The sequence below is a fragment of the Serinus canaria genome, chromosome 13, assembly GCF_022539315.1.
Source record: "Serinus canaria isolate serCan28SL12 chromosome 13, serCan2020, whole genome shotgun sequence".
In the NCBI taxonomy this organism is placed as follows: domain Eukaryota; kingdom Metazoa; phylum Chordata; class Aves; order Passeriformes; family Fringillidae; genus Serinus; species Serinus canaria.
Window position 1 is genome coordinate 1233963 of NC_066327.1, and position 23052 is coordinate 1257014.

At 46.3% G+C, this 23052-nt stretch overlaps 1 protein-coding gene across 1 annotated transcript in view; it reads left to right on the plus strand.

Annotated features, from left to right (window-relative positions):
* CTNNA1 (catenin alpha 1) overlaps positions 1 to 23052 on the plus strand; it is a 116581-nt gene that overhangs the window by 79700 nt on the left and 13829 nt on the right. Inside the window, exons 10-13 of the mRNA XM_030229137.2 lie at positions 5528 to 5620; positions 16099 to 16255; positions 21339 to 21539; positions 22585 to 22736. Coding sequence (XP_030084997.1) covers positions 5528 to 5620; positions 16099 to 16255; positions 21339 to 21539; positions 22585 to 22736 — 603 coding nt within the window. The remainder of the gene's footprint in view (positions 1 to 5527; positions 5621 to 16098; positions 16256 to 21338; positions 21540 to 22584; positions 22737 to 23052) is intronic.

A 23052-nucleotide genomic window follows, 5' to 3' on the forward strand; every position in this document is an offset into this window, starting at 1 on the left:
CTTACCTTAGTCACGACCTGAACAAATTTTGAGTTTAACAGAAAAACCAAAATGTATTTCATGTGGAAAAGGTACAACCTCCGTCTTGTCAGGGGAGGAGGTTCTCTGCCACAAATTGTTACTAATGGTAGAAAGAACAGCTTTAGAAATTACAAGTTTTTCCTGATTTAAATATCAGTAAATTCTGAAAAGTCAAAGTTAACTAGAATCTGAGATGGAATCATTCTGTGACAGATGGTACAATATTTTTTTTAATATTGGAGTTACACCTTCTTACTAATAACATATTCCCAGCTGACCCTTTGGCCTGAGGTAACATCTGCCTCTCAAAGGGAACCACTTAAGTTATGCCTCCTCCAAAGGCAAAAAAACATGGAATAATTTAAGTTGGAAAAGCCCTCTGAGACCCTCGAGTCCAGCTGTTCCCCCAGCACTGCCAAGGCCACCACTAAACCCTGTCACCAAGTGCCACATCCACATGGCTTTGAAATCCCTCTAGGGGATGGTGACTCCACCACTGCTCTGGGCAGCTCTGCCAGGGTTTGACAGTGCTTTCAGTGAAGAAACTTTCTCTAAAATCCACCCTGAGCCTGCCCTGGCCCAGCCTGAGGCCGTTCCCTCTCCTTCTGTCCCTGTTCCCTGGAGCACAGCCCGATCCCCCCAGGCTGTCCCCTCCTGTCAGGGGCTGTGCAGAGCCACAAGGTCCCCCCTGAGCCTCCTTTTCTCCAGGCTGAGCCCCTTCCCAGCTCCCTCAGCCTCTCCTGGGGCTCCAGCCCCTTCCCAGCTCCGTTCCCTTCCCTGGACACGCTCCAGCCCCTCCAGGGCTCTCTGGCCATGAGGGGCCAGAACTGGACACAGCTCTGGAGGTCCCCCAGCAGTGCCAGCATGGGGAACAGGCCCTGCCCTGGTCCTGCTGCCACCCCAGTGCTGGTACAAGCCCTGGGGCCATTCATGTCCAGCCACTGGCACAGCACCCCCAGGCCTTTCCTGCTGGACACTTCCCAGCCACTCCTCCCCAGCCTGGAGCATCCCTGGGGTTGTGATCCCGGGGCAGGACCCAGCACCTGGCCTGGTTGAACCCCATACAGCTGGCCTCAGCCCATGGATCCAGCCTGTCCAGATCCCTCTGCAGAGCCCTCCTGCCCACTGTGGTGCTGTCTGTGCAGTTACTGAGGCTGCTCTCCATCCCCTCATCCAGATCACCAACAGAGACATGGAACAGGGCTGGCCCAGTGCTGAGCCCAGGGAGCCCCACTGGTGACTGGCCTGGATTTAGGGCCATTCACTCCCTGATTGTGCCAACACCAGAGCCACTCACCTCAAATCATCTTGTAGTGTGCTGATGTCATCATTGAAAACAATGAGATCTGAGTTTCAAAAACTGCTCAGGGCATGAATGCCCCTTTCCAGACGAGCCTGCCCAGCTGTTCTGCTTGGCACCGTGAGTTCCATGCACTGCATTTGTCACTGGGGGGAAATTTAAGCTCATTCCTCTAAATACCAACAGCTGCTTGGGGTCTGCCCTGCCTTGTGGGGTCTGAGAAGCAGTCTCTGGGCCGTGGCTGTAGACTCTGAACAGAGAGAAACTTGAAATCTACTTTTAAATCGGTCTGTCAGCAGTGAGAGGTGTCTGAACTGCGCTCGGCTGCAGGCTCGGGCTGTCTTCATTCCCACTGTATTTTTAACTTTTTTCAAGAGATTGCTCGTTGTGCTGATTACATTATTTGCAGTGGTTTTGTCTCCTTTGATGCCTGTGCCAGTAGTGCTTATGTAAAGGGACTTGATGATATTGAATGGTAAGAATGAACAAATGCAGCAGGAATTCAATTGCTATTTTGCTCTCAAGCACAAGTGTTCTTCTTTCTAAATCAAGTCTGACCACTTACTATGTCAGTCAGCTGCTTTTGTTGGAGACATGGAGAAACTATTTAATTCACATTTGATTTAAAGGAAATTTTTATTCCCTTGAGGTGCATTATTTAATTTAGAAGTTTTGGAAATGCATGATTTCCAAGCGCTCTGTGGGCTTTGAAAGAGTGATCTTCATCTCAGCTACGAAATCCAGTGTATTATGGGTATGTGTGAAATAACTGGCCAGAACTACCCTATCCTCTGAAGAGAGAGGGAGTTTCAAGTTTGTCAGATCACCCAGGAATTATTGAAGATGAGTCCTTTCAGGTACTTTTAAAATTAAATTTCTTAATCCTGCAGCAATCCATCTCAGCTGGTACATGCAATTTCAGAATTCATGTTACAGAGCACCTGATAATTACTGACAGTTTAAAATACCTCACTGTTACGTCATTTACAACCTGATTAATTAGTAGACACAGCTCTTCTTAAATTCCAAATTTTAAGAGGCTTGTGAGTGTTTTCCAGTAGTTAGACAGAGCCTTCCCATGGGTGCAGTAAACGCTGCACTGCTGTGAATTTACAGCCCTGTCTGCAGCACTCTGAAGTCATCTCAGCTGCTGCCACGTCTGTGCCTCGCTCTGATGTTCAGCAGAGTTTGCAGGGAAGTTTGTGTGCTGATCTGGCAGAGGAGGCCCCTGCCAGAGCGAGTAGCTGGCTGTTGGATGAGCGTGCTGAAATGAAGGGTTGAGCTCTGGAGCCGCAGCCTGGGATGGGATGTGGCAGCCAACAGTTGGATTGTCTTTAACTGCCAAAGACCCTCAGTCAGGGAAGCACACACGCTTCTTTCATGAGCGCTGGCAGTGCCAGTCGGGCGCTTTCTAAAGAAGAATTGCCATCAGTTGGGTATTCAGAAGAAAAATGACTGTTCAAAAATGACTGTGCAAAAAAGCAAATTTTCATTATACCACGGTGGGGACACTCCATTATTAACTTCTTTGCCTCTCTGTGTTCAGACAGAGCAGGGTTTCTGTATGCTTGATTCATCACACTTGGCTTGAGAGACAGCACAACATCTCCAGATATCGGAGAGGCTGATTTTGTGGTGCTTCAATGTCGCTTTTATTCTGCCCCTACTCAATAGAGCTTTGTGTTCTCCTGGCTCCTAGAGGTTGTAATGCTGCTGTGGAGGCAGGAATGATGGGGAAATATGGACCATAAAAAATATTGGCGAACTGGTGTTTCTCAAAAATATGACCTGTGCTTAAACCAACAGCAAAATCTTTATTTGACTTTTAAATCATGGCATCTGATTGTCTTTTGGTTCTTGTGAGCCTCTAAACAAAAGCATGATGTACTTTTATATTATCCCAGCAGCTCGCTGGGCACTAGGGATTCAAGGCATGGCAGATATACAGGAAAACTCCGAAGTGTTCAGGCAAAACCCCTGTGTGAGAGGGTGTTTGAGGGCCAGCTGTTTGCTGGGGGCTGTGCAGAGGGGCAGGGCCGGAGCTGTTGAGGGGTGGTGGCAGAGAGGAGGAGCACAGAGCCCTGCCTCAGCTGGCCCTGCCTGCAGCACTGTGCACAGAGCTGGGGACATCCTGCAATTCACCCCTACCTGTGTAGGACTTGAATCCAAACACAAGTGGAAGAGAAACTTCAGGAGCAGGACACAAATATTCTTGAGAGCTGGCAGGGTTTCCTCTGTGTTGTTGATGGTGCTCAGTCTTTCTCCTAACTTCAGTTTGTTTTCCTCCAAATATGTGTTGGCACATCTGTTTGCTTGCTTGTTCTCTGCTGGAAGTACCTCTCCTCCTGACACCCCTGCTTTCCATCCTCTGTAACTTGGCTTGGAGCTGGAGGGAGGAAGAGGCCCTGTACTTTGCAGTGGGAACTTGATTTTGTTTCCCCAGATTGATAATGGGATTGATGAAAAATGCTGTTCAAGTGTAATGGTACATGCTTGATGATTTGCAGGACAGTAATGTATTCTGTGTGGGAACATCTGCTGTGAGGGAAGGGCTTGGGGAGGGGGAAAAGCATGTGGTAGAGCTCAGATACTACTTCAAAAATACTTACATGAATGCAAAGAATAGTTTTAATTAAAGGCAGAATGCAAATTCCTCAGCTTATAGAAGAAAGTATCTGGAGAAATCTGGTTCAGTGATGTTACTGAGCATCTGCTGTCTCCTGGTGATGCTTTTATGGCATATTTACAGGGGGCTTTGCAGGTTGCTCGGCCTCTGGAAGGACAGTACTCGGTGTTCGTCTCAGTTCACTTGCTGCTATTTTTACAGCTTTCTGTGTTCAAATGGCTCAGAATAACATGCTTGTCATTCACCTGTCAGCTGAGAAATGTAACTTATTTCAGACTTCCTTCCCCTGAGAGTAGCTTTGGGATGAGGAGTATCTTCAATTACCAAAAAATTCTGTGCTGTCCCCATCCTCTGTGCTCTGAAAAAGCAGATGTTTACAGAGCTCCCTGATTCAGGCTGACCTAGTTAAGGGTGATGCTGAGCAGCAGGTCAAGGTTGAGGAGTAAAGTTTTTAGCATCTCAGGAGATCCTGTTCAAATTTTGGAGGCCTGTGGATGCATCATGAAGATCTCCTGTACTGGTTTTATTTGATGAATTGCAGCAGGGGAGTGCTGGAGGAACACTGCCAGGCCTTACCTGACCCCTCCTGTCACACAGGGGCCCTCATGGAACACCAGCAGATCAGCTCAGCTCTCTGGGGTTCTGCTGTCTCTCCCTGCTGGGACTGGGCTGTTAAACTGACTGCAGTCAGTGCTGCTCTTTAGCATTACCCTGATCATGGCTAGCAGGGATTTCTGCCCTGTTTGACTGGCTGGGGGTGGGAGTTGGACCTGCCCTGACGCAGAACCACCCCCAGCTTGGGGCTGATCCCACAGCAGGGCAGGGGGGATTCTGCCCCTGTGCCCAGGTGAGAGCCCACCTGCAGAGCTGCCCCAGCCCTGGCCCAGCACAGGCAGGAGCTGGAGCTGCTGGAGCCAGGCCGGAGGAGGCTCCAGGATGAGCAGAGGGATGGAGCAGCTCTGCTGGGAGGAAAGGCTGGCACAGCTGGCAATGTTCAGCTGGAGAGGAGAAGCTTTGGGCTGAGCTGAGGGTGGCCTTGCAGGGCCTGAAGGAGCCCCAGGAAACCTGGAGAGAGACAATTGCCAAAGGATGGAGGGACAGGACACAGAGAATGGCTCCCACTGCCAGGGGCCAGGGCTGGGTGGGATATTGAGAATGAGGAATTGTTCCCTGGCAGAGTGGGCAGGCCCTGGCACAGGGTGCCCAGAGCAGCTGGGGCTGCCCCTGGATCCCTGGCAGTGCCCAAGGCCAGGCTGGACACTGGGGCTTGGAGCACCTGGGACAGTGGAAAGTGTCCCTGCCATGGCAGGGGTGGCACTGGGTGGGCTTTCAGGTCCCTTCCAGCCCAAACCATTCTAGGATTCCATGATCCACAGTGTTACAATTTTATGTCTACAGAAGGAACAGGTGCCATTAGTGGTTTCAAAACTCTTAGAACAGATTAAATGTGGATTTTTTTTTTGTTCCATGATGGGTTACTGGTTAGTGGTCACTGTTGGGATTAGGCAAAAGTTTTCTCCAGAAGGAAATAACCCCCAATTCTAACAGCTGTGTTTTGTTTTCTCCCCCCTCTGACACAGGTTGCCAACTTGGCCTGCTCCATCTCCAACAACGAGGAGGGTGTGAAACTGGTTCGGATGTCAGCCAGCCAGCTGGAGGCCCTGTGTCCCCAGGTGAGGAGAGGCTGCACAGCAGGTGACAAACCCCAACCTGCTGGTGCTGCTTATGACTGCTATGGTGTCACAGTGACTGTCTGACTTGCTGCAGAACTTGATTTTTTTCCCTTACTACATGCAAAGGATGAAATGCAGCATAGGTATCAAGACTTCGGAACTTTAAAATGCATGGCAAAGGAATCACTGATGTGAAAGGGTCATTTTTATGTCATAGCTCTAATTCCATTGGCCAGGACATTCCAGTAACCTGCAGTTAGTAAATGTGGAAAGCTTCAGTGGTTTCCTGTGCACATCTGTGCTGCAGGAAGGTGCCTAGTGAAGGTGCTAGCACTGCTCCTGGGCATGCTGTAAGATGAATTATAAAATACTATTTTTGCCTGAGTAGAATATAAATACGCCAGATAATCTTCCCGATGGAGTAGGATGAGAGGAAGTTGGCTATGTGTGAACAGTGTGAGCCTGGCTGAGACTACCTTTTAATTAATAACTTTTTAATGGAAACAAGGAAATTAAGTTTATATAAGCACTAGACTATCCTCTTCCTTCTTGACAGCCTGGTGTTTTAAATGTCAACAACTAGATACTTGGATGAACCCCTGAAGTCTGCAGGGTGCTGTTGATTTGTGCAATTTACATTTTTTAAAGCAACAGGAAATTCAGATCTAAACCATCCAAATAAACTGTTGTTGCTAAGGGGGAACTAACAGAAAATATGTACTCAGAAAAATTGGCAAAATGGCATTTTATGAAAATAAAGTGTATTGTCTCAGGATTACTTGGAATTTCTTCAGGTTTTCCCATCTGTATTGGTCTTTTTCATCAAAAAACTGTCAAAAGGAAGAGGGGTGTTCACTTGTACCAACCCCAGCAGGAGATTTGGAGGGAATAGGTGGAGGCAGTGTGAGGAGCAGGACTGGTTTACCTTTTGTGTGACCTGCAGGTAACTGTGCTGTTAAACAAGTGAAGAGAGGCCCCTGAACATAAAACGTTAAATCCTGATCCTTTGGGCATCCTGAGGTGGCTCTCTGTGCTGCCACTCCTGCATTTGGCTGAGCAGTTCTCTGCCCCTGCCCTGGGGTGAGGGCTGTGCATGGCTGCTGAAACCAAAGGTCAAGTTTTGCAGTAGGAACAAAGCATGTGAAAGAAAAAGCTTTTAGAAATCCATCTTCCCTGATATGAGGGCTTGCTCTTTCCTGAAGGAGCCAACTAGGCTGATGTAAGTTTTTTTTTAGTTATCTCCCAGAATATGGGTGTCTAACGCAGGGTGTTCCAAACAAATGCTGCTGCTTTTGAAAATAATCATCTGAAGAAAGTTAGGTTCTCTTTGAATCTAAATGTTTCTGGTGGTTGTCCAAGTCTGTGGGGGTGTTTTCCTCCCCCCATTGCTGAAATTGTGTGTATTTCAGAGACTCTTTTATCTTTGCTTTTCCAACAACTAACTGCCTATTTAAATAAATCTACTCCTGGATAAAATAAGCACCGTGGTAGTCAGCACGAAATAATGACCCAGCTGTAGTCACCAGTGTAGCCACATCTCCTGAAGTGCAGCTGTTAACCTCTGACTTTGGGGATTATGGACAATATATTTAACACACATTGGAAGCTCTGAGTATCTATAAATGCACAAGGGCTTTAACTGATGGATTTTGGGTTTACAAAGGTCACATCTCTGAACTTCCAAGCCTACAGTTGAGATGCCCCACTGCGCAGTCTTGCCTTAATTTCAGGGTCGTCACCAAGAGATTAGTAAATGACACTATAGATGTTCATAGCAGTTGAAAGAGTGCTTTTATATTACATTACATGCTCTTGGGTTGATTCTTTAATGCTCTAAGAGTATTTAAACATGTTGTGAATCCTGAGAGATAATTAGGGGCACTTGTCTAAACTGTTTTACAAATGGCATCTGTGTTTTCTGGTAACAATAGTTCGTCTGGTGCCAGTGCAAGCAGCACAGCTCTCCATCCTCCTCCTCCTCCTCAGCTGCCTTCCTCAGCTTGTCTCCAAACCTTGGGTATTTTCCACAATCTCTAAAAGATTCTCAATATCAAGAGCAACAATGTGAGATTTTAATTCCTTTTCTAGACAATTTATTTTGCAGTTTATTCCTGATGAGATTCGCAGCTACTTCTTGAATCTTCTTAGGTGGCTGTGGCGAACAAATGTGTGCATTAGGCATAAGATACAGGTTGAACCCGACATTATATGTCCTGTACGTTTTTGGAGGGGTTTTTTTGGCTCAGATGGTATTTTTCCAGGAAGATGCTGGTTTCAGAAAGAGTCAAGTCAGTCAGTAATTACAATAGTCCCAGAAACATCAAGATATCAGTAGCACACGGAAATACAATGTATGAAATGTAATTCAAAGTATTGCTGTGCTTGAAAGATGAAACTGAAATTTAATGCACTTCAGTCCCAGGTAACCTCTTAAATGGTTTATCTGAGTAGAAGCCATTCTGGGAGTAGGGAATTCCTGGTTAAAGAATGATTTCTGCAGAAATCAATCTGTAGAGTTAATTATAAAAAGCTGTAGCTCAAATAGAGCTGTAATTCGCTCCCTTGCCATCAGGAGCCATTGAACTGTCAGCAGGAGGAAGGAACATGCAACTCTTCAAGGTGCCTTGGGAAAACCTGGAAGTTTTGTTGGTATTGACAAGCAGTCAGTCGTTGCCAGTGTCACCCTTGGGTTCAGACTTCCTCAGGTTTAAAATTTTCTTTGAGGAAAAAGAAAATGCAGAAATTTTTTCATCAGAAGGTCTCTACAGAAACAAGCAGTCAATTTATTTAGCATGGTTTGTTACTGGAAATCAGCTCTTCCTCAGGAGTAACATTATCCTTCCTGCTTGTGGGTCCCAAGCCAATTAGCGCAGAAATTAATGTGAAGTTGAAGACTTAATGGGACATTTAGAGCTCCCTTTGAGGGTGCAGGAGGAGCTATTGGGATGAGCTGTCCAGAGTAGCCAGCTGGATGATTTTAGTTTGGGTTTACAGGGCAGAAATAAGGCAGCTTCAGTGGTCACTGTGTTTTCTTCCTCCAGCCCTGACTTACCAGCCTGCCTGAGTTCTTTCTTTTGAGAATTGCTGGAGTTCTGTGTGTGGGAGGAACCAGCTTTGTCCAGCACCTCTCAGGAGTCCCCTCAGCCCTGCCTTGCTGGTTGCTGGGAACAAGCCAGGCTGGAGGGGGTTAAGATGAAGGAGCAAAGTTCTCCATCACTACAGTTAAATCTAAGAAAAATGCTTAAACTGTTTTTCTTCATGGAAATGGAAAATTACTGCTGTGAAATGCTTGGAATAGCTGCTTGTGCCTGCCTTTGCCTCACAGAGCAGGGGGGAAGTTTTCTTTGCCTTCTCACTGAACACAGAGTTTGCCAGTGGTGAATTAGGGAAAGGTTTTGTTTATCTCGACTCAGAAACCTGGATCCTCTCCTGGCTCCCAGCTCTGGCGGCTGCACTCTGTCTCCAGGAAGGACTTGCTCTGGGAGCCTGCAAAGGTTGTTTTGTAACAGCATTTTGCATTAAAGATGTCTGGGAAGAGAGCTGAAACCATTGGAGTGTTTCTGATCATACAGGCTGTAGGTGTTAGAAACCAGCAGTGAGAATGCCCCAGCCCAGCTCCTGAGAGGGAGAATTGCTCCAGCCTTTTGATGTGACAGTCTGCTGTCACTTAAGCTCCTTTTTTACCAGCTATACATTGATTTTCTTGGTTTTTGCAGCCTCCATGAAGTTCATCTGTAGTCTCCTATCCAAACTGCTGTTGGGCTGAGAGGTGTAAGAAATAACTGCAGGGTAGAGTTCCTATCAGGTTGGGTGTTTGCCTCAGCCAGCCAAAGCTGGAGCCCATTGCCCTGGACTCTGAGCATTTCCTGGGAGGCGGCTGCAGGACACACCTGCCCAGGGCACACAGGACCTGTTCCCCTGTGAAAGGCAGGGCTGGGCGCTTTTCTCCACCCCAGCCCAAAGAGCTCATCCTCCAGAGAAGCTTTGAGGCCCCCAGGCAGCACCTGGGAGCACAGGTCCTTCCCAGTCCACCCGTACCCGCTGGAGTGTGCTTGGAGTTGCTCGCCACGCACACGCGTCGCCCATCAAACTGACCCCAGAGAATTCTTGGATTAAATTACATTTTTAATAAAAATAAATTGGCTCTTCTCATATTAACATCTTGCTTTAATAACTGCTTGTTCACATCCTTCTAATTCCAATTTTGAACTGCTTGAAAAGCCATTTGCTGCTTATAGATTTCTGATGAGGCAGATGGCTCATATGTGATCACACCTACTGACACAGAGACAAAATTCCTCTGCTACCAAAGCAGAAGGAATCCCATGGAGAGTTCCAGAAACTTTTGTTTAAAAGTTGGAGTGTCTTAGAGAAATAAAAAAACCCTGCAGACCACCCCTCAAATCAACCAAACCCAAATGGGACCAGCAGACTTTGTTCTCCTTGAGGCCCCAGTCACCACCATTTTCCTGGTGGATGTTGGAGAAGGAGAGCACTTCATTTTTCTTGCAGTACAGACTTAACATCAAACAATTGTCCCCTTTTTTCATCTCTTTGAAAGACTGTCAGATTTTTTTGAATGTTCTAATGAGCAGATCTGTCTCCAGACTGTTTAATTGCAGGTGCTTGAAACATTTTATTGGCATTAAGTAGAAATGCTTTTATTAAAAACTTAACACTTGGGTTGCAGATTTGCATCACCCAGGCTTGCTGGGAAGAACTGCCAGCACAGGCCAAGGCTGACCAGAAAAGCAACAATTTTAGAAATTCAAACAGTTACTGGTGCATGAAAATAAACCAAGAGCAGGAAGAGGATTCAGTTCTGTAGAAAGAAGTGTGTTAGTGAGTAAGGGCCCTTTGTTTTATCACAGGCACAGGGTCTGGGGAGCACAGTGGTGGAACAGCTTCCAGGAAAGAAACAAAGTCCCTGAGACCCCAAAGTTTCAGCATTTGAAGCCAAATAAATGCAGAATGGAGCAAGATAAATGGCACCAAAATTCTTGCAGCTTCTCTTGGACTGGCACTACAGAATCAGTCCTCAGCTCCAAATAAAAATGTTTTCTTCATGGATGGGGATGTTGATAGGATAATTATCTATACATAGAATGGAAAAAGTCTTAATAGCAAATACTGCTGTGACAGTAGATGCTGGACTGGAGAAGGGCTTTGTGCTGAGGGGCGCATCTCCCCTATGGAGCCAGACTGGGAGAGCTGAGAATGTTCAGCCTGGAGAAGAGGAGGTTGTGGGGAGACCTCAGAGCCCCTGCCAGCATCTGAAGGGGCTGCAAGGAACCTGGAGAGAGACTCTGAATCAGGAATTGTACCCCAGTGCCAGAGGGCAGGGATAGGTGGGATATTGGGAAGGAATTGTCCCCTCTGAGGGTGGGCAGGCCCTCAGGTTGCCCAGAGCAGCTGGGGCTGCCCCTGGATCCCTGGAAGTGTCCGAGGCCAGGTTGGATGGGGTTTGGAGCAGCCTGATCTAGCTAAAGGTGTCCCTGATATTGGAAAGAGATGAACTTTAGGGTCCTTTCCAGCCCAGACCATTCTGTGGTTCTGATTTACTTAGTGTGGATCTGTGGGTTGTTCCAGCACTGCCACAAGACAGTAAATATCTGCAGAGATCCCTGCAGTCACTCCGTGCATAACTCGCAGGAAAGGAAAGTGCTCAAAGTGCCTTTTGTACATGGGAACAAAGAATTGGAAATCAAAGGAAACTTTTCCTTCTTCTTTCGGTGCATCAGCCTCTTGTTCATTGCTGGTCACTGCCATTAGAGCTTCTGAGAGTGTAAAACAATCTGCTGTGTGTTTTGCTCCCAGGCATTTCAGCTCATCAGAGCCTGCAGAGTGCTTTTTGCTGTACTCCAGTACGTGGAGGGCTGGCGCACACAGATGTGGGCATGCAAACCTGGCTGGGATGTGACTGGGAGCGACTGCAACATCCTCCTCATAAGCCATTTTGAACACTCGGAGCAAAATGCAGTGAGGAGCAGGGATGGGCATGAGCAGGGAGGCAGCTCTGGCATCTTGTGTATGTAAAGTTAAATTATGAGGAGCTTCTTATGAACTGCTGGGAAACAAGCCATGCTTTCTTTATTACAGGAAAATACGGGATTAAAATCCACCTGAGCAAGGGCAGAGAGGCTTGGAGGGGTTCTTTTCACGTACTCCTGAGTAAAACTGATTTCACATCCCCACTAGGGCACTGTCTGTGTGTGCCACATGTTCCTCTGCCCCTGAGATGAGAGCTGATAGGTGGGGGCTTGTTTTATTAGCTTTTTCTTTTTACAAATGCAAAGTATCCTGGATCTGTAGGCCACAAGCTACTTTCCAACTCATTATCCAAATGCCACAAGAAATCTGGTGAGTCAAGATCTTTATATAAACCCCAAGCCCGAGTGAGTTATTTAGGAACTGCAGATGTTTTGGTTGTAAAGCAGTGGTGTGTAGTGAGGGGAGAGGAATGGGAGTTCACCTCAGAGCTTCTGAAACTGAAAAGCTCCTTGTTGGGGCACAGTAACATCCTAAAATCAGTCCTAGCAATCAAGGAAAAGCTAAACCAGCTGCAGGAAGAACATTTTCCTGAAAGGAGCCAAAGCTTCTTACCAAAAGCACTGAGGCAAAAATCAGGTGCTTAAATCACTGAAACGGGCGAGGGTCACTCATGGTGTGCACTGAGTAAGATACAACAGGTTGGGATTGCAGTGCAAATAGCTGGGTGATAGTTTTCCTCTCCCAAGTGATGTTTCTTCCTTTAGCCATGCCAGCCAAGTATTCAAAATAGTTCTTTGTAAGAACATCACCACATGGAAGAGCTTTCTTCTGACCTCTCTGACTTCCAGCTGGGGTGCTATAAAGCTGAGGCTGGAAGCCATCCTAAATTTAGCCTAAAAGAATTAATTGTGGCTGACCCAGTGGCTGTAATTTACCCACAGGTTTGTCTGAGGTTCAGGTGTTTGTTTTCTGGCCAGAATAGCTGAGTTTTTTGAGAGAGCTTCTGGGCCAAGCAGTTGAAATGTTGTAACCCAGGCAGGAGTCACCGCAGGGAGCCTTGGAGAGCCCTGCCCTGCCAAGGGGGAGGGACACAGCCACGCTCGGACATCTCTGCTTTCAACAGGGAACGTAAAACCAGGGAAAAGCAGCAGCTTGCTCCCATGGAAGGGATGGGAAGAGGACTCCAGGTGCAGATTGAGACATCCATTCCAGTCTTTGGAATGCTGAGCCTCCCCAGCTATTGGCAAGCCCTGGCTGCTACCACAGGAAGCTGAGAGGTGCAGGGGAGAGGCTCCAAGGAACTCTCTGGAAGTGTGATATGGAGTGTGGAGCTGTCTGACTCCAACACTGCAACTGCTACATGAAACAAAGCACCGATAAAAATAGTGTGTTTTCTTGCCATGCTTCATTTCCTTCTGGATAGGCTCAAAATGTCCCTGTTTGATTCTTTTCTTTGTACAACTTCAGTGAGTCATTGTGATCACAGCGCTCTGGCAGCATCTTGAAAAGCTCTGAAATACAAAATATTTCCCTGAAATTGCCAAATGTTTTACATGGAAGTGGCTACATTACAGATAGTCCGGTCATGATCTTCCTGCATTTTTAACTCTGTCTGTCTCCATACTGTGAGAGTTAGTGATATTTTAAAGTAGTTGCCCAATGCTTTATGTGTTTTGGAGAAGGAAAGGGTATTGTAGTCCATCCCTTCCCCTTAAAAAGTGTTTCCTCCTCCCCTGAAAGTGTTTATTTTTAGATAATAAAGGGATCATAGTCCTGCTAAGTACACAGACTATTTAAGATCCAGCATCCCTGTCATTTTCCCACGTCTCTCTAAGCATCTGTTGGAAAATAAATCAATCACTCTGTGCTGGATACCAGAGTATATTCCCTGGAACAGATCACATGCAGGGTGTTGTCAGTGATCCCTGGGACATTTCCTCAGCAGAGGTGTGAGACAGGTGCAGGAGGATTTGCCCACTTGAATGCTAAACTCTCCACAGAGTGGAGAGTTTATCAACCCTGCTAAAGCTGTCTGTTGTGGCCACTTTGCACATGGAGATATTGAATGTGTGCTATAAAAAGGGATTGCTGAGCTGTGTCTGCTGCCCTGAATTTCTCCCTGAGCACACTCACACGTGTGTGGCTTTCCTGAGCTTTGGGTTTGTCTTTAGCTCCATGGTGACCATGGATAACCTCTGATATCCCCACCAGCACTGCTGGCTGCTTCCCTACTGCAGGAAAGTCTGTCTGAGAGAGATCAACTCTGGTTTCGCTTGATCCTTTTTATAAAATACATTCACCTTGGCCACACATTTTTGCTGTAATGTATAAAAAATGCACTTTTTCTGGTTGAACAAGCTGCCTGTTGAGAGGAGGGTGATGCTGTGCCTCCTGTGCTTGGATTTGGTAAGGGCACACAGTTTGAGGCTGTGGAGCAGTTGCAGAGCCCTGTAAGTGTGACAGTTCTGCTGTTACCTGTGACAAGGTGCTGAACATGGGCATCTGGGCTTGACATGTGCTGTTGGCAAAGATTAATTGTGCAGACAGCTGCTGTGGCCAGACAACCATCTCGCAGGAACCCAGGCCATATGTTCCTGCAGCATTAATGCTGCCCTGTCGCAGTGCTTACAGGATATTTTATATCTGATATGGGCCAAGGCAGGTTGGGAAAAGCAGAGAAAATGTCCTGACCCTTGGTATCGCCTCACCACCATCTCTGTCTCTGCAGTGACAGTTTCTAGCAGGATAGAAGTGAGAGAAGATTTCTAGAGCATTGTCTGGTTTATCTCTCCTGTTTCCAGGACATTTGTTCAGATTCATCTTCATGAAATCTTGGATATCCAGATTTTGATTGATAGGTGGTTAATTTATTACATCAATCAGACTGGGATGAGAGGTGGCAGTGGCTGGACTGCAAATCAGGGCTCTTGAGCAGCTCAGCACAGGTTTGCCTCTCTAAAACTTCTATTTGAGTTTAAAATTCTAAACATCATTTTCTTGGGTGTTACAAGGCTTTTTGAGGGTTTTCAGGACTCTCAGTTCCATGAGTGAGGGTGGCAGAGCAGCAGGGACTGTGGCTGGCAGCAGGGACATTCCAAAGGCATATCCTTACTCCTGCCAGTGCCACAGAGGTGTGATCTGGGCTGGCTGGAGCAGCGGAGAAGCCTTTGGTGGTGGCTGGGACAGGGACAGTGCTGTTCCTCCAGGGGTCAGAGGTGAGTTCATCCCCACAGAACCCTGAGCAGATGCTGCTCAGGCTCAGGTGCTGCTTCTTGTGTTGGTCACTGTCACCAAACCCACGGAGCTGGGCTGGGTTTGTCACCCAGACCTGCAGCCCCAGCTCCAGAGGCACCGTGGGGAGCAGCCAGCCCTTCTGTGGATTTTCCTGTCACTGCTAACTGCTGCCATTCCTCAGGCAAAGCAGCCTCCTCCTCCTCCTGCCTGATTCATTCAGTGCTGTCCCAGTACATTTGACATCACCATCATTTCCATGTTTAGTGAGTTATATATTTTTTTAAATGCTTTGTGACACTTGTAAATAAGTCAGGTAGAGAAAGTAGATTTTGGAAAAGCAGGAACATCTGGTACTTGCATGTTTTAGTCGACAAGTTGGTGAAATTAATACAGTCCTAAAGTGGAGAAGAAAAATGACACCTTGAAATTGTGAGTCAATTAGCTCTGACTCTCAGGTGCTTGGGAGCACGGCTGGGATTGTCACGCTCTGACTGTGGATGGTTCCTCACACCTGGCACCTCTCCAGGTCATTCTGCTGCAGCAAGAGCTGGACCAAGCTGTTGAGATTGGTTTCTCCCCACATTCAAAGGGGCTTTTGTGGTCGTTTAAATGACCAGTTAGTGGACACAGTGTAAGCTCTGTGAAATTCTGGTTTAGGGGTTTGAAGAAAATTCGGAGAGGGTATTCAGAAGAAGCATCTTCTGTTCCCTGGCTTATCTGGCTTGTTCACAGCCACAGCAGAAATCTGAAGTCATTAGAACAATTACTGGCAAGATCCAGAGTAAACCTGCAAGGAAAACTGATAAATCAAAATTTAGCTTTAATTTTGTATTTGCATATTGTTTCTACTTCAGTCTGTATAAGATTAATCCTTTTTGACCTTTTTACTGGGGTTTTGGCGAGTAGCAAATGCAGCTTTGAGTGTACTAAATGTCATCCTGTCTAAAATACTTAACAACACAGCCTGCACTGGGAAAGCAACACCTTGTTACCACGAGCTGCTAAAGACAGGTGAAACTAGCTCTTGTGAAAACTTGCCAAGTGATTTTGCTTCTAATAACTATCCATAACAAACGTGGAAGCAGGTATGAGTTGGATGTGAGAGCAACAAAATTAAACACTTCTGTGTTTAAACATCGAGTTCCTCAAAACTTATTAAACTTGCTTTGTCTGCTGCTGAGTTCATTGGATAAACACACAGGAGGTAATAATTTTGTTGGGATGTGTTTTAAAAATCCAGAGGTGTTTTACAGGTCATCAATGCTGCACTGGCTCTGGCTGCTAAACCCCAAAGCAAACTGGCTCAGGAGAACATGGATCTGTTCAAGGAGCAGTGGGAGAGGCAGGTGCGCGTGCTGACGGACGCCGTGGATGACATCACTTCCATCGATGACTTCCTGGCTGTCTCAGGTAATCAGGGCTCCTGGCTGAGAGATAATCACCCTCCTAAGAGCTTAGTCCTGGAAAAAGGGGTGGTTTGGACATGTGTTCTGGAGTCTGTGAGGTTTTTGTGTTGTCACAACCTCACCTGGGATCACCTTGTGCCCAGTGAGGTGTGAAAGTGCAACAGGAGGTCTGGTTTCAAGGAGAAGACACTTTATGTCCCAAGGTTTGGAACTTCTGGCTAAACTAAGGATGAATTGCTATTTAGCTGCTGTAGACAAGGCTCACCAGTAACTCAGGGGGAAATAAAACATGTTTATGTCCAAGGTAGGAACTGGCAGAAAAAATGATTCCTCAGGTCACCTTAGACTGCCGTGTAAACAAAACTGAATATCAAACCATGGTTGTACAAGTTAATTAAAATAAAACTGTTCATACCATGTCAGCTTTAGTAAAGTTTTAAGAGTTTTTAAAAGAGATTGGATCATCATAATAGATTAATAATTACATTTGGCAAAGTACTTGCCAAGATAATCCATTTTATCAGCATCTTGATAAAGACCCACTATCAGCTGCTGTGACCTAAAAATAATAGGAGCATTTTTATTTCCACATCCTTTAATTGTGCTCTAGACAGAGGACATGGAGATGTAACCATGTGAATTGTGTCTGCAGTAGTGTTCACAAATCACCACTGAAAGCTGGGATTCTGATTTCCATGGTGCAAGCAGGTTTGGACATCTGAAGTGACCTAAAACCTCCAGTTGTAAAGAGTGATTTCACAGGAGGATGTGTGGAGTCAGAAGTACCAAGTGAACATAGGCAGAAAAGGTAGATGAGAAATTAAGGTCCTGAATCAAGAGACAGTATTTTTTTTATTATTAAGAAAAACCAAACAAAAGCCCAAGTGGTGTTCCTGTGATGAGTCACCTGCATTGTCATACACACTGTATTGTGGCTCCCTGGGTTCTCAGTAAAATTCCTCTTTTCAGTGAGTGAGCATAAACTGGGGCAGTTCAGTGTCCGTGCTCACTGTATCCGTGGGTGCTCCCCGGGCAGCAGCAGCTGGAATTGCACAGCTGGGAGGAGCCTGCTTTGGGCTAATCTGTGCAGAGGGAATTGTGTGCTGAGGTTCGAGGCTCCACTTGTGGCTTTCCCACAAGTGTACAAACATGTGAGAAAGAAAAGCTGGGAGTCCATACAAACATAGCACTTTCCTTCCCTTGTGGTCCAGGTTTAGCTCAAGACTCAAGTGAGTTGTGGGCAGGACAACCCCATCTTCTGCAGGGATGCAGGTTAGAACAGAACTGGGGGTTTTGGCTAAATAACCAAGTCTATTGCATGGCTGTACTCTCAAGAGCTTGGCAGTAAGCAGAGAAAGTTTCTTTCCTAGAGTGGTGGCACGTTGACTCATGAGAGTTCACCTCGAGTGAGTGCTCACCACCCAAAATGGAGCCAGGGAGATGTAGTTTGAGACAATTCCAGATATTCAAGTACATTCAGTAATTATTTATGTGTGTGTGTAATCAAAGAGATGGTAGAAAAATATTAAAGCAATAAATACTCTTTTAAATATTATTTGTTTGAACTTTGATAAATGTTTTCCATGTAATGCCACAACTCCAATTCATCTGCTAGAAGTCTGAGCTTCTCTTTGGATAAAATCATGGCGAGTATGATTTATATCAAATGCTGATTGGGGTTATTAGGATGTTTGTATCAGTTACTAACTGGGATGTAAGCAGAATTTAAAGGAGTTCTTGTGAGTGCATGAGTGTGTGCATATATAAATATGTATGTAAGCCATCCCACAGCCTTTACTTCAGCACAGCATCCTGTGTGGTGTGCTGAAGTAAAGGCTTCACCATTCAGCTCATGCTACAGAATTTTGTCAATTATCCACAAGTAAAGGCTTGATGAAAGAAGGGTTTAGGTAACAGCAGAACATCATAGAAGAAGGATCCTTCAGTGCACAGGTGAGCTTGCAGGTGACAGCACTTTCCTAAGTACAGCAGCAGAAGGGCCCTGTTGAGTTAGGGCAGAGTCTGGGGGAGGCTCACTGTCAGGATGGGAGGTGGATGGCACAGGAGCCCTGTAGCCTAGAGATGTCTGTGTACCTCCAGCCATGAGTGATGTGCGGCTCAGGGAGCTCCAGCATCAGAGGTGCTATCTCCTGAACAGTCCTTGACAGATTTTTCTCATTTAAGCTGGTGTTAGTTGTCCTTTCAACCATTATAAACTGCTGGCACCTCCAGCATCCTGTGCAAAGATTCACAGCTGAAGTGTGCTCCCTGTGAAGAATCTCCTTGTTTTGCACTGTCGCCTGTTTGCTTCATTTGATGCCCCTACTTGTACTAAAGCTGGTGAAAAGGATTTTCCCCCCTTTTGTCTCTTCATGTTGTTTGCAAACGTGCAGAGTTCTGCCATGCACTTTGTCAGTCATCGCTTCCCTGACTGCAGTCTCTGCCTATTTCATTATTCCTCATTTGAAAGCTCTCCTGTACCTTCTGTAATTCTTATCCCTCTTATCAGTGCCTCCCCAAAGCACTCTGGGTGTGTTGGTGTGCCCACTATCTCTGTTCTTTAGAGCAGTTGCTGATAGCACCATGTAATTGTCAAATTCAATGTTCTGAAATTACCTGAATCTCCTTTGAAACCTTCTTTAAAACCATTCCATTTGCTGCCTTCTGTTCCTCTGCTGCTGACAGAGGTTTATGCCACAGATTGTCCATCTCAATGGAGCTATTTTTTCTCAAGAGCCTCCCAGTGAATATTGCCAGGATGAACAAGAGTGTGAAGTCCCCAGTGTTTGCTCCATGTGCTGCCTGACCTGGCCCCTGCAGTGCCCCTTGGCAGCAGAGGTTCAGCGTGGAAATGGTTCTGAGACCTTCCACAGGAGTTGCAGCAGAGAAGCACAAATATTTTTATGAATCTGTGGTTTCATCTCCTGACTGTTCCTCTTTGATTTTGATCTCCTGTAGCCCTCAGACTCCCTCAGAAGCTGCTGGGGTTGTTTGGAAAAGCATTGCTTTATCCCTTTAATGTGGAGGTGTGTGGAGGTGGAAGGTGTTTGGTGGGTGTGGATTGAGGATTGACAGTCGTGGGTGACTTTTTATTCTGTAGCTTTTCAGAGTTTAATGTATTTCCTTGTTTGGTCTAAAAATCATTTCTATGGAAAAAATACCTTTCCTTTTACCTTCTTGCCCAACCCTGCCATTTGCCCTGTAGCTATTTTGGAGGGACAAGATCCCTTTGCTGTTGCCTGTGCTGTGTTGTGTTGCTGTGGGATGTTTCTCCTGCTCGGCAGGAGGACAGGGGGGTTTGGATGTGGGACAGCCTTCTCCCATCCCCAGAAGTGCTGGTGGGAAACCCACGCTCTGTGTGCCTGTACGATGGGGAGCACTGGGTTTATTTACAAGGACTCAGCACAGTGTCAGATCTTATCTGCTATCATCCAGCTGAAAAATATCTCCAGAACAGATAGACCTGACAGTCCTGCACTTCGCTGAGCCCTTTGCAAGCTGCCCTGTGGGTTATCTCCCTCTAGAAGGGACTTCCTGGCCACTTCACGTCTGCAAAAGGCATTAAACGATCAGCAGACATTTAAATTTCACCTTCATTTTGTCCATGTCTTTTATTAAAGTTCAGATAATCCAAAGAGGCTTTTAAATGGTCTGTGGTTTAATTTATTCATTTAGGAATTGAAGCAATAAACAGTCTGTGTTTTGGCCTGGCGCCAAAGCTTTTTCTTTGGGCTCTTGTGGCTCCCAGGGCTGTCTCTTCTTTAAATACCCTCTGTGCTCGCTGTGGCTCCTGTGCCTGCTCACTGACTTGTCAAATCACTAATGAACCTGCTCTTTGCTCTCTCAGGGCCACATTCTGCCCTCAGCTGAACCTGCTCAGGCTGAGTTGCTTCAGAGGGATTTCACAAGTGTAATTTTTGCCCAGGTTTCTTACTGAAGTCTCGCAATATTGCACCTGGCTGTGTTAATTTTATGTAAATCAAGCATAACTTCTCGCAGCAATCCTTTCAGGCAGTTCCTCCAAATCCTCTCCCAGCCAACACCATGAGCTTCTTGTCTCTACAAACTCTTGCAAAATGGCTCTTTTACTACCTGCAGAGGGAATAAAAGCCACTTCCATGGGTTGGCAGTGTAGAAAGATTAAGTCAATGGCAATTAAGACTGGAAACTATTTTAAGTGACAGAGCAGAAATGTTTCCAAGTTGGTTTCTTACCAAGCAGCCCAAATGCTGGTGTTGGATGATGATACTGAAACATTAGTCCTGGTACATTAAAGAGTTCTCTAGCAGAGTTTGGAAGTCTCTATTAACAGTTTGGGAGATCTTTAGGGTAGATTTTCCCAAATAAGGATCCCAATTTCTTTAGGCATCTTCAGAAATCTCTTAAAAGTTTTTTCCCATTTGGGGCTTCTTGGACTCAATGAATAGGGAAAATATCTCTTTACAAAACCAGGAAATGTATATTAAAAAAGCTAATTGCAAACAGAGGTCTTGCCTTTATTTTTTTGTTTGTTTTCTGAACAGTCAGTGAGTGCTGTGTGGCTGGAATGCTTTCCACATTATTCACTGCATACATTATGTGTCTCAGATGGAAATGGGCGACTGACAGTGTAATGTGCTCTGATGGAATGTGTGTGGCTGTAGGAAAACACTCTGGAGGAAGCTGGAAACATGCACCAAGTGTCTGTTGGAGTGTTGAGGGGAGTAGGTGTGGTACTGGGGAGGTGCCCATCACCCCACGTGCACTGACAGGGGAGTGGTTTGCAGGTATTTGAAATAAGGGCTGAGGCAGTCCAGGGGAGAAATATGGAAAGAAATCAGGGCAGAACTCAGCAGAACTCAACTTTCCTTTTGGTAAAATCGAGTACAAACGGGCAGGACGTGTGGAGGCCAATTGGTGAATGGATTGATGTTTTTTTGACACCTCCTGTGGAAGGGCAGCTCTTTGCTGGTTGTGACCTTCACATTAATCCTTGACAGCATCTCCATGGAGCTTCTGTAGAGCAGGTCCCACCCTGAGCAATTGCCACGCTGATGACTGCGAGAGAAAAGACATTACCATCTAAATCCTCCTTCTTTTACCTTCAGAGAATCACATTTTAGAAGATGTAAACAAATGTGTCATCGCTCTCCAAGAAAAAGACGTGGACGGCTTAGACCGCACGGCCGGCGCCATCCGGGGCCGCGCCGCTCGCGTCATTCACGTGGTCACCTCGGAGATGGACAACTACGAGCCTGGAGTGTACACTGAGAAGGTGCTGGAGGCAACCAAGTTACTGTCCAACACAGGTAAGGGTCTCTCACTCCCAGGAGCCCTGGATTGCTGTTGCTTGAAAGCTTGTGGCAGCTGGCTACCCGTGTACCAGTGAAATCTGTTAAAGACTCAATTTGCTGTAATGCAAATTAGTGGGAGTTGTTTGGAAAACTGTTGCAAAGTGAGAAGTGTGATTTTGCTGTGTTGACTGGCTCAAAGCTGGGCTGTGCACAAGGTGTCCCTGAGTGTGCTCGCTGTCGTGGACTGTGCTGTGGGAAACACTGGGAATGAGTCCCAGGCGTGAGTGAAGGCTTGGAAGTTGTGCTGTGCTCATCTTGCCGTATTGCATCAGGCTCTGCAGCTGTTCAGGGTCCAGAAGGAAGATCACATTCCCCCAGCTGAATAAATTTAGGGTAATAATTAGGGTAAATTTTGTAAAGTATCTTTACAGCTGTTGGAAGAGCATTGTTGGTTGTAGTGCCCCACACATAAACATCAAATCAGGGTGCTCCCTGTGAACTGGTGACATCCATCAGGGTGAGGGGTGATTCTGGCTGCTTCAGTGCCAGCCACTCGTTGCTGGCTTTGCTTTAATTACTTTGATGAAGAATCGAGGGTGACACCGAAGAAATAGCAGACTCTTAACTGGTTCTGGCATGTTCTTCCTGGGGCATCATGAGTCACTGAAGTGCAGCAGTGCAACCTGCCCCCTTCCAGTGCTTCTTAAACTTGAGTTTCCTGATGGTAGCATGATTTCTTTCCCCCCAAAAAAATGATGTACATCTGCCGGGAACATCAAACAAACAGTTCATATTTTATCCCATAGTTTCTAAGGGCTTCCCCAGGTGTTTTCTCCTTGTCCATTAGAAGGGCATGATAAACTTCACTGTCCAAGAGGAAAACACCAAAGAGCAGCAGCGTAAGCAGAAACGGGGCTGGATTAAGACTTCACCTCCTGTACCAAATGTTGTGATTTCACTGGAAGGACTGCACAGCTTCCAGGACAGTTAAGAGCAGGGCAGGAGTGGGAAGCAGAGAGTGGCTGGGGTGGGACTGACCAGCTCTGTGCTCTGGGTGCAGTGATGCCGCGCTTCACGGAGCAGGTGGAAGCTGCAGTGGAAGCGCTGAGCTCCGACCCTGCCCAGCCCATGGACGAGAACGAGTTCATCGACGCCTCCCGGCTGGTGTACGATGGCATCCGCGACATCAGGAAAGCCGTGCTGATGATCCGGGTGAGCACAACTTCCCCACAGCTTTCCCTGCCTCTGTTCTACTGACAGACATCAGGATAATGGAGAGCAGACAGGAGAAAATTTTCATTTAGCTCCTATTAACATTCAGAGTCTTAAAATGTGCTAATCGCTGTGGAGCACTTGAGCAGTGCGTTTGGATTCAGATTCATTAACCAGATCTGAGCATCGATGATAGCCCGAGCTGTGATGCTAAATACCCTTCATGCATCTTTTGTAATCTCATGGTAATGCCTGGCTCGTTAATGTGCTAAAATCAGTGACCTTTCAGTTAACAACAGCAAATTAATTCAGAACT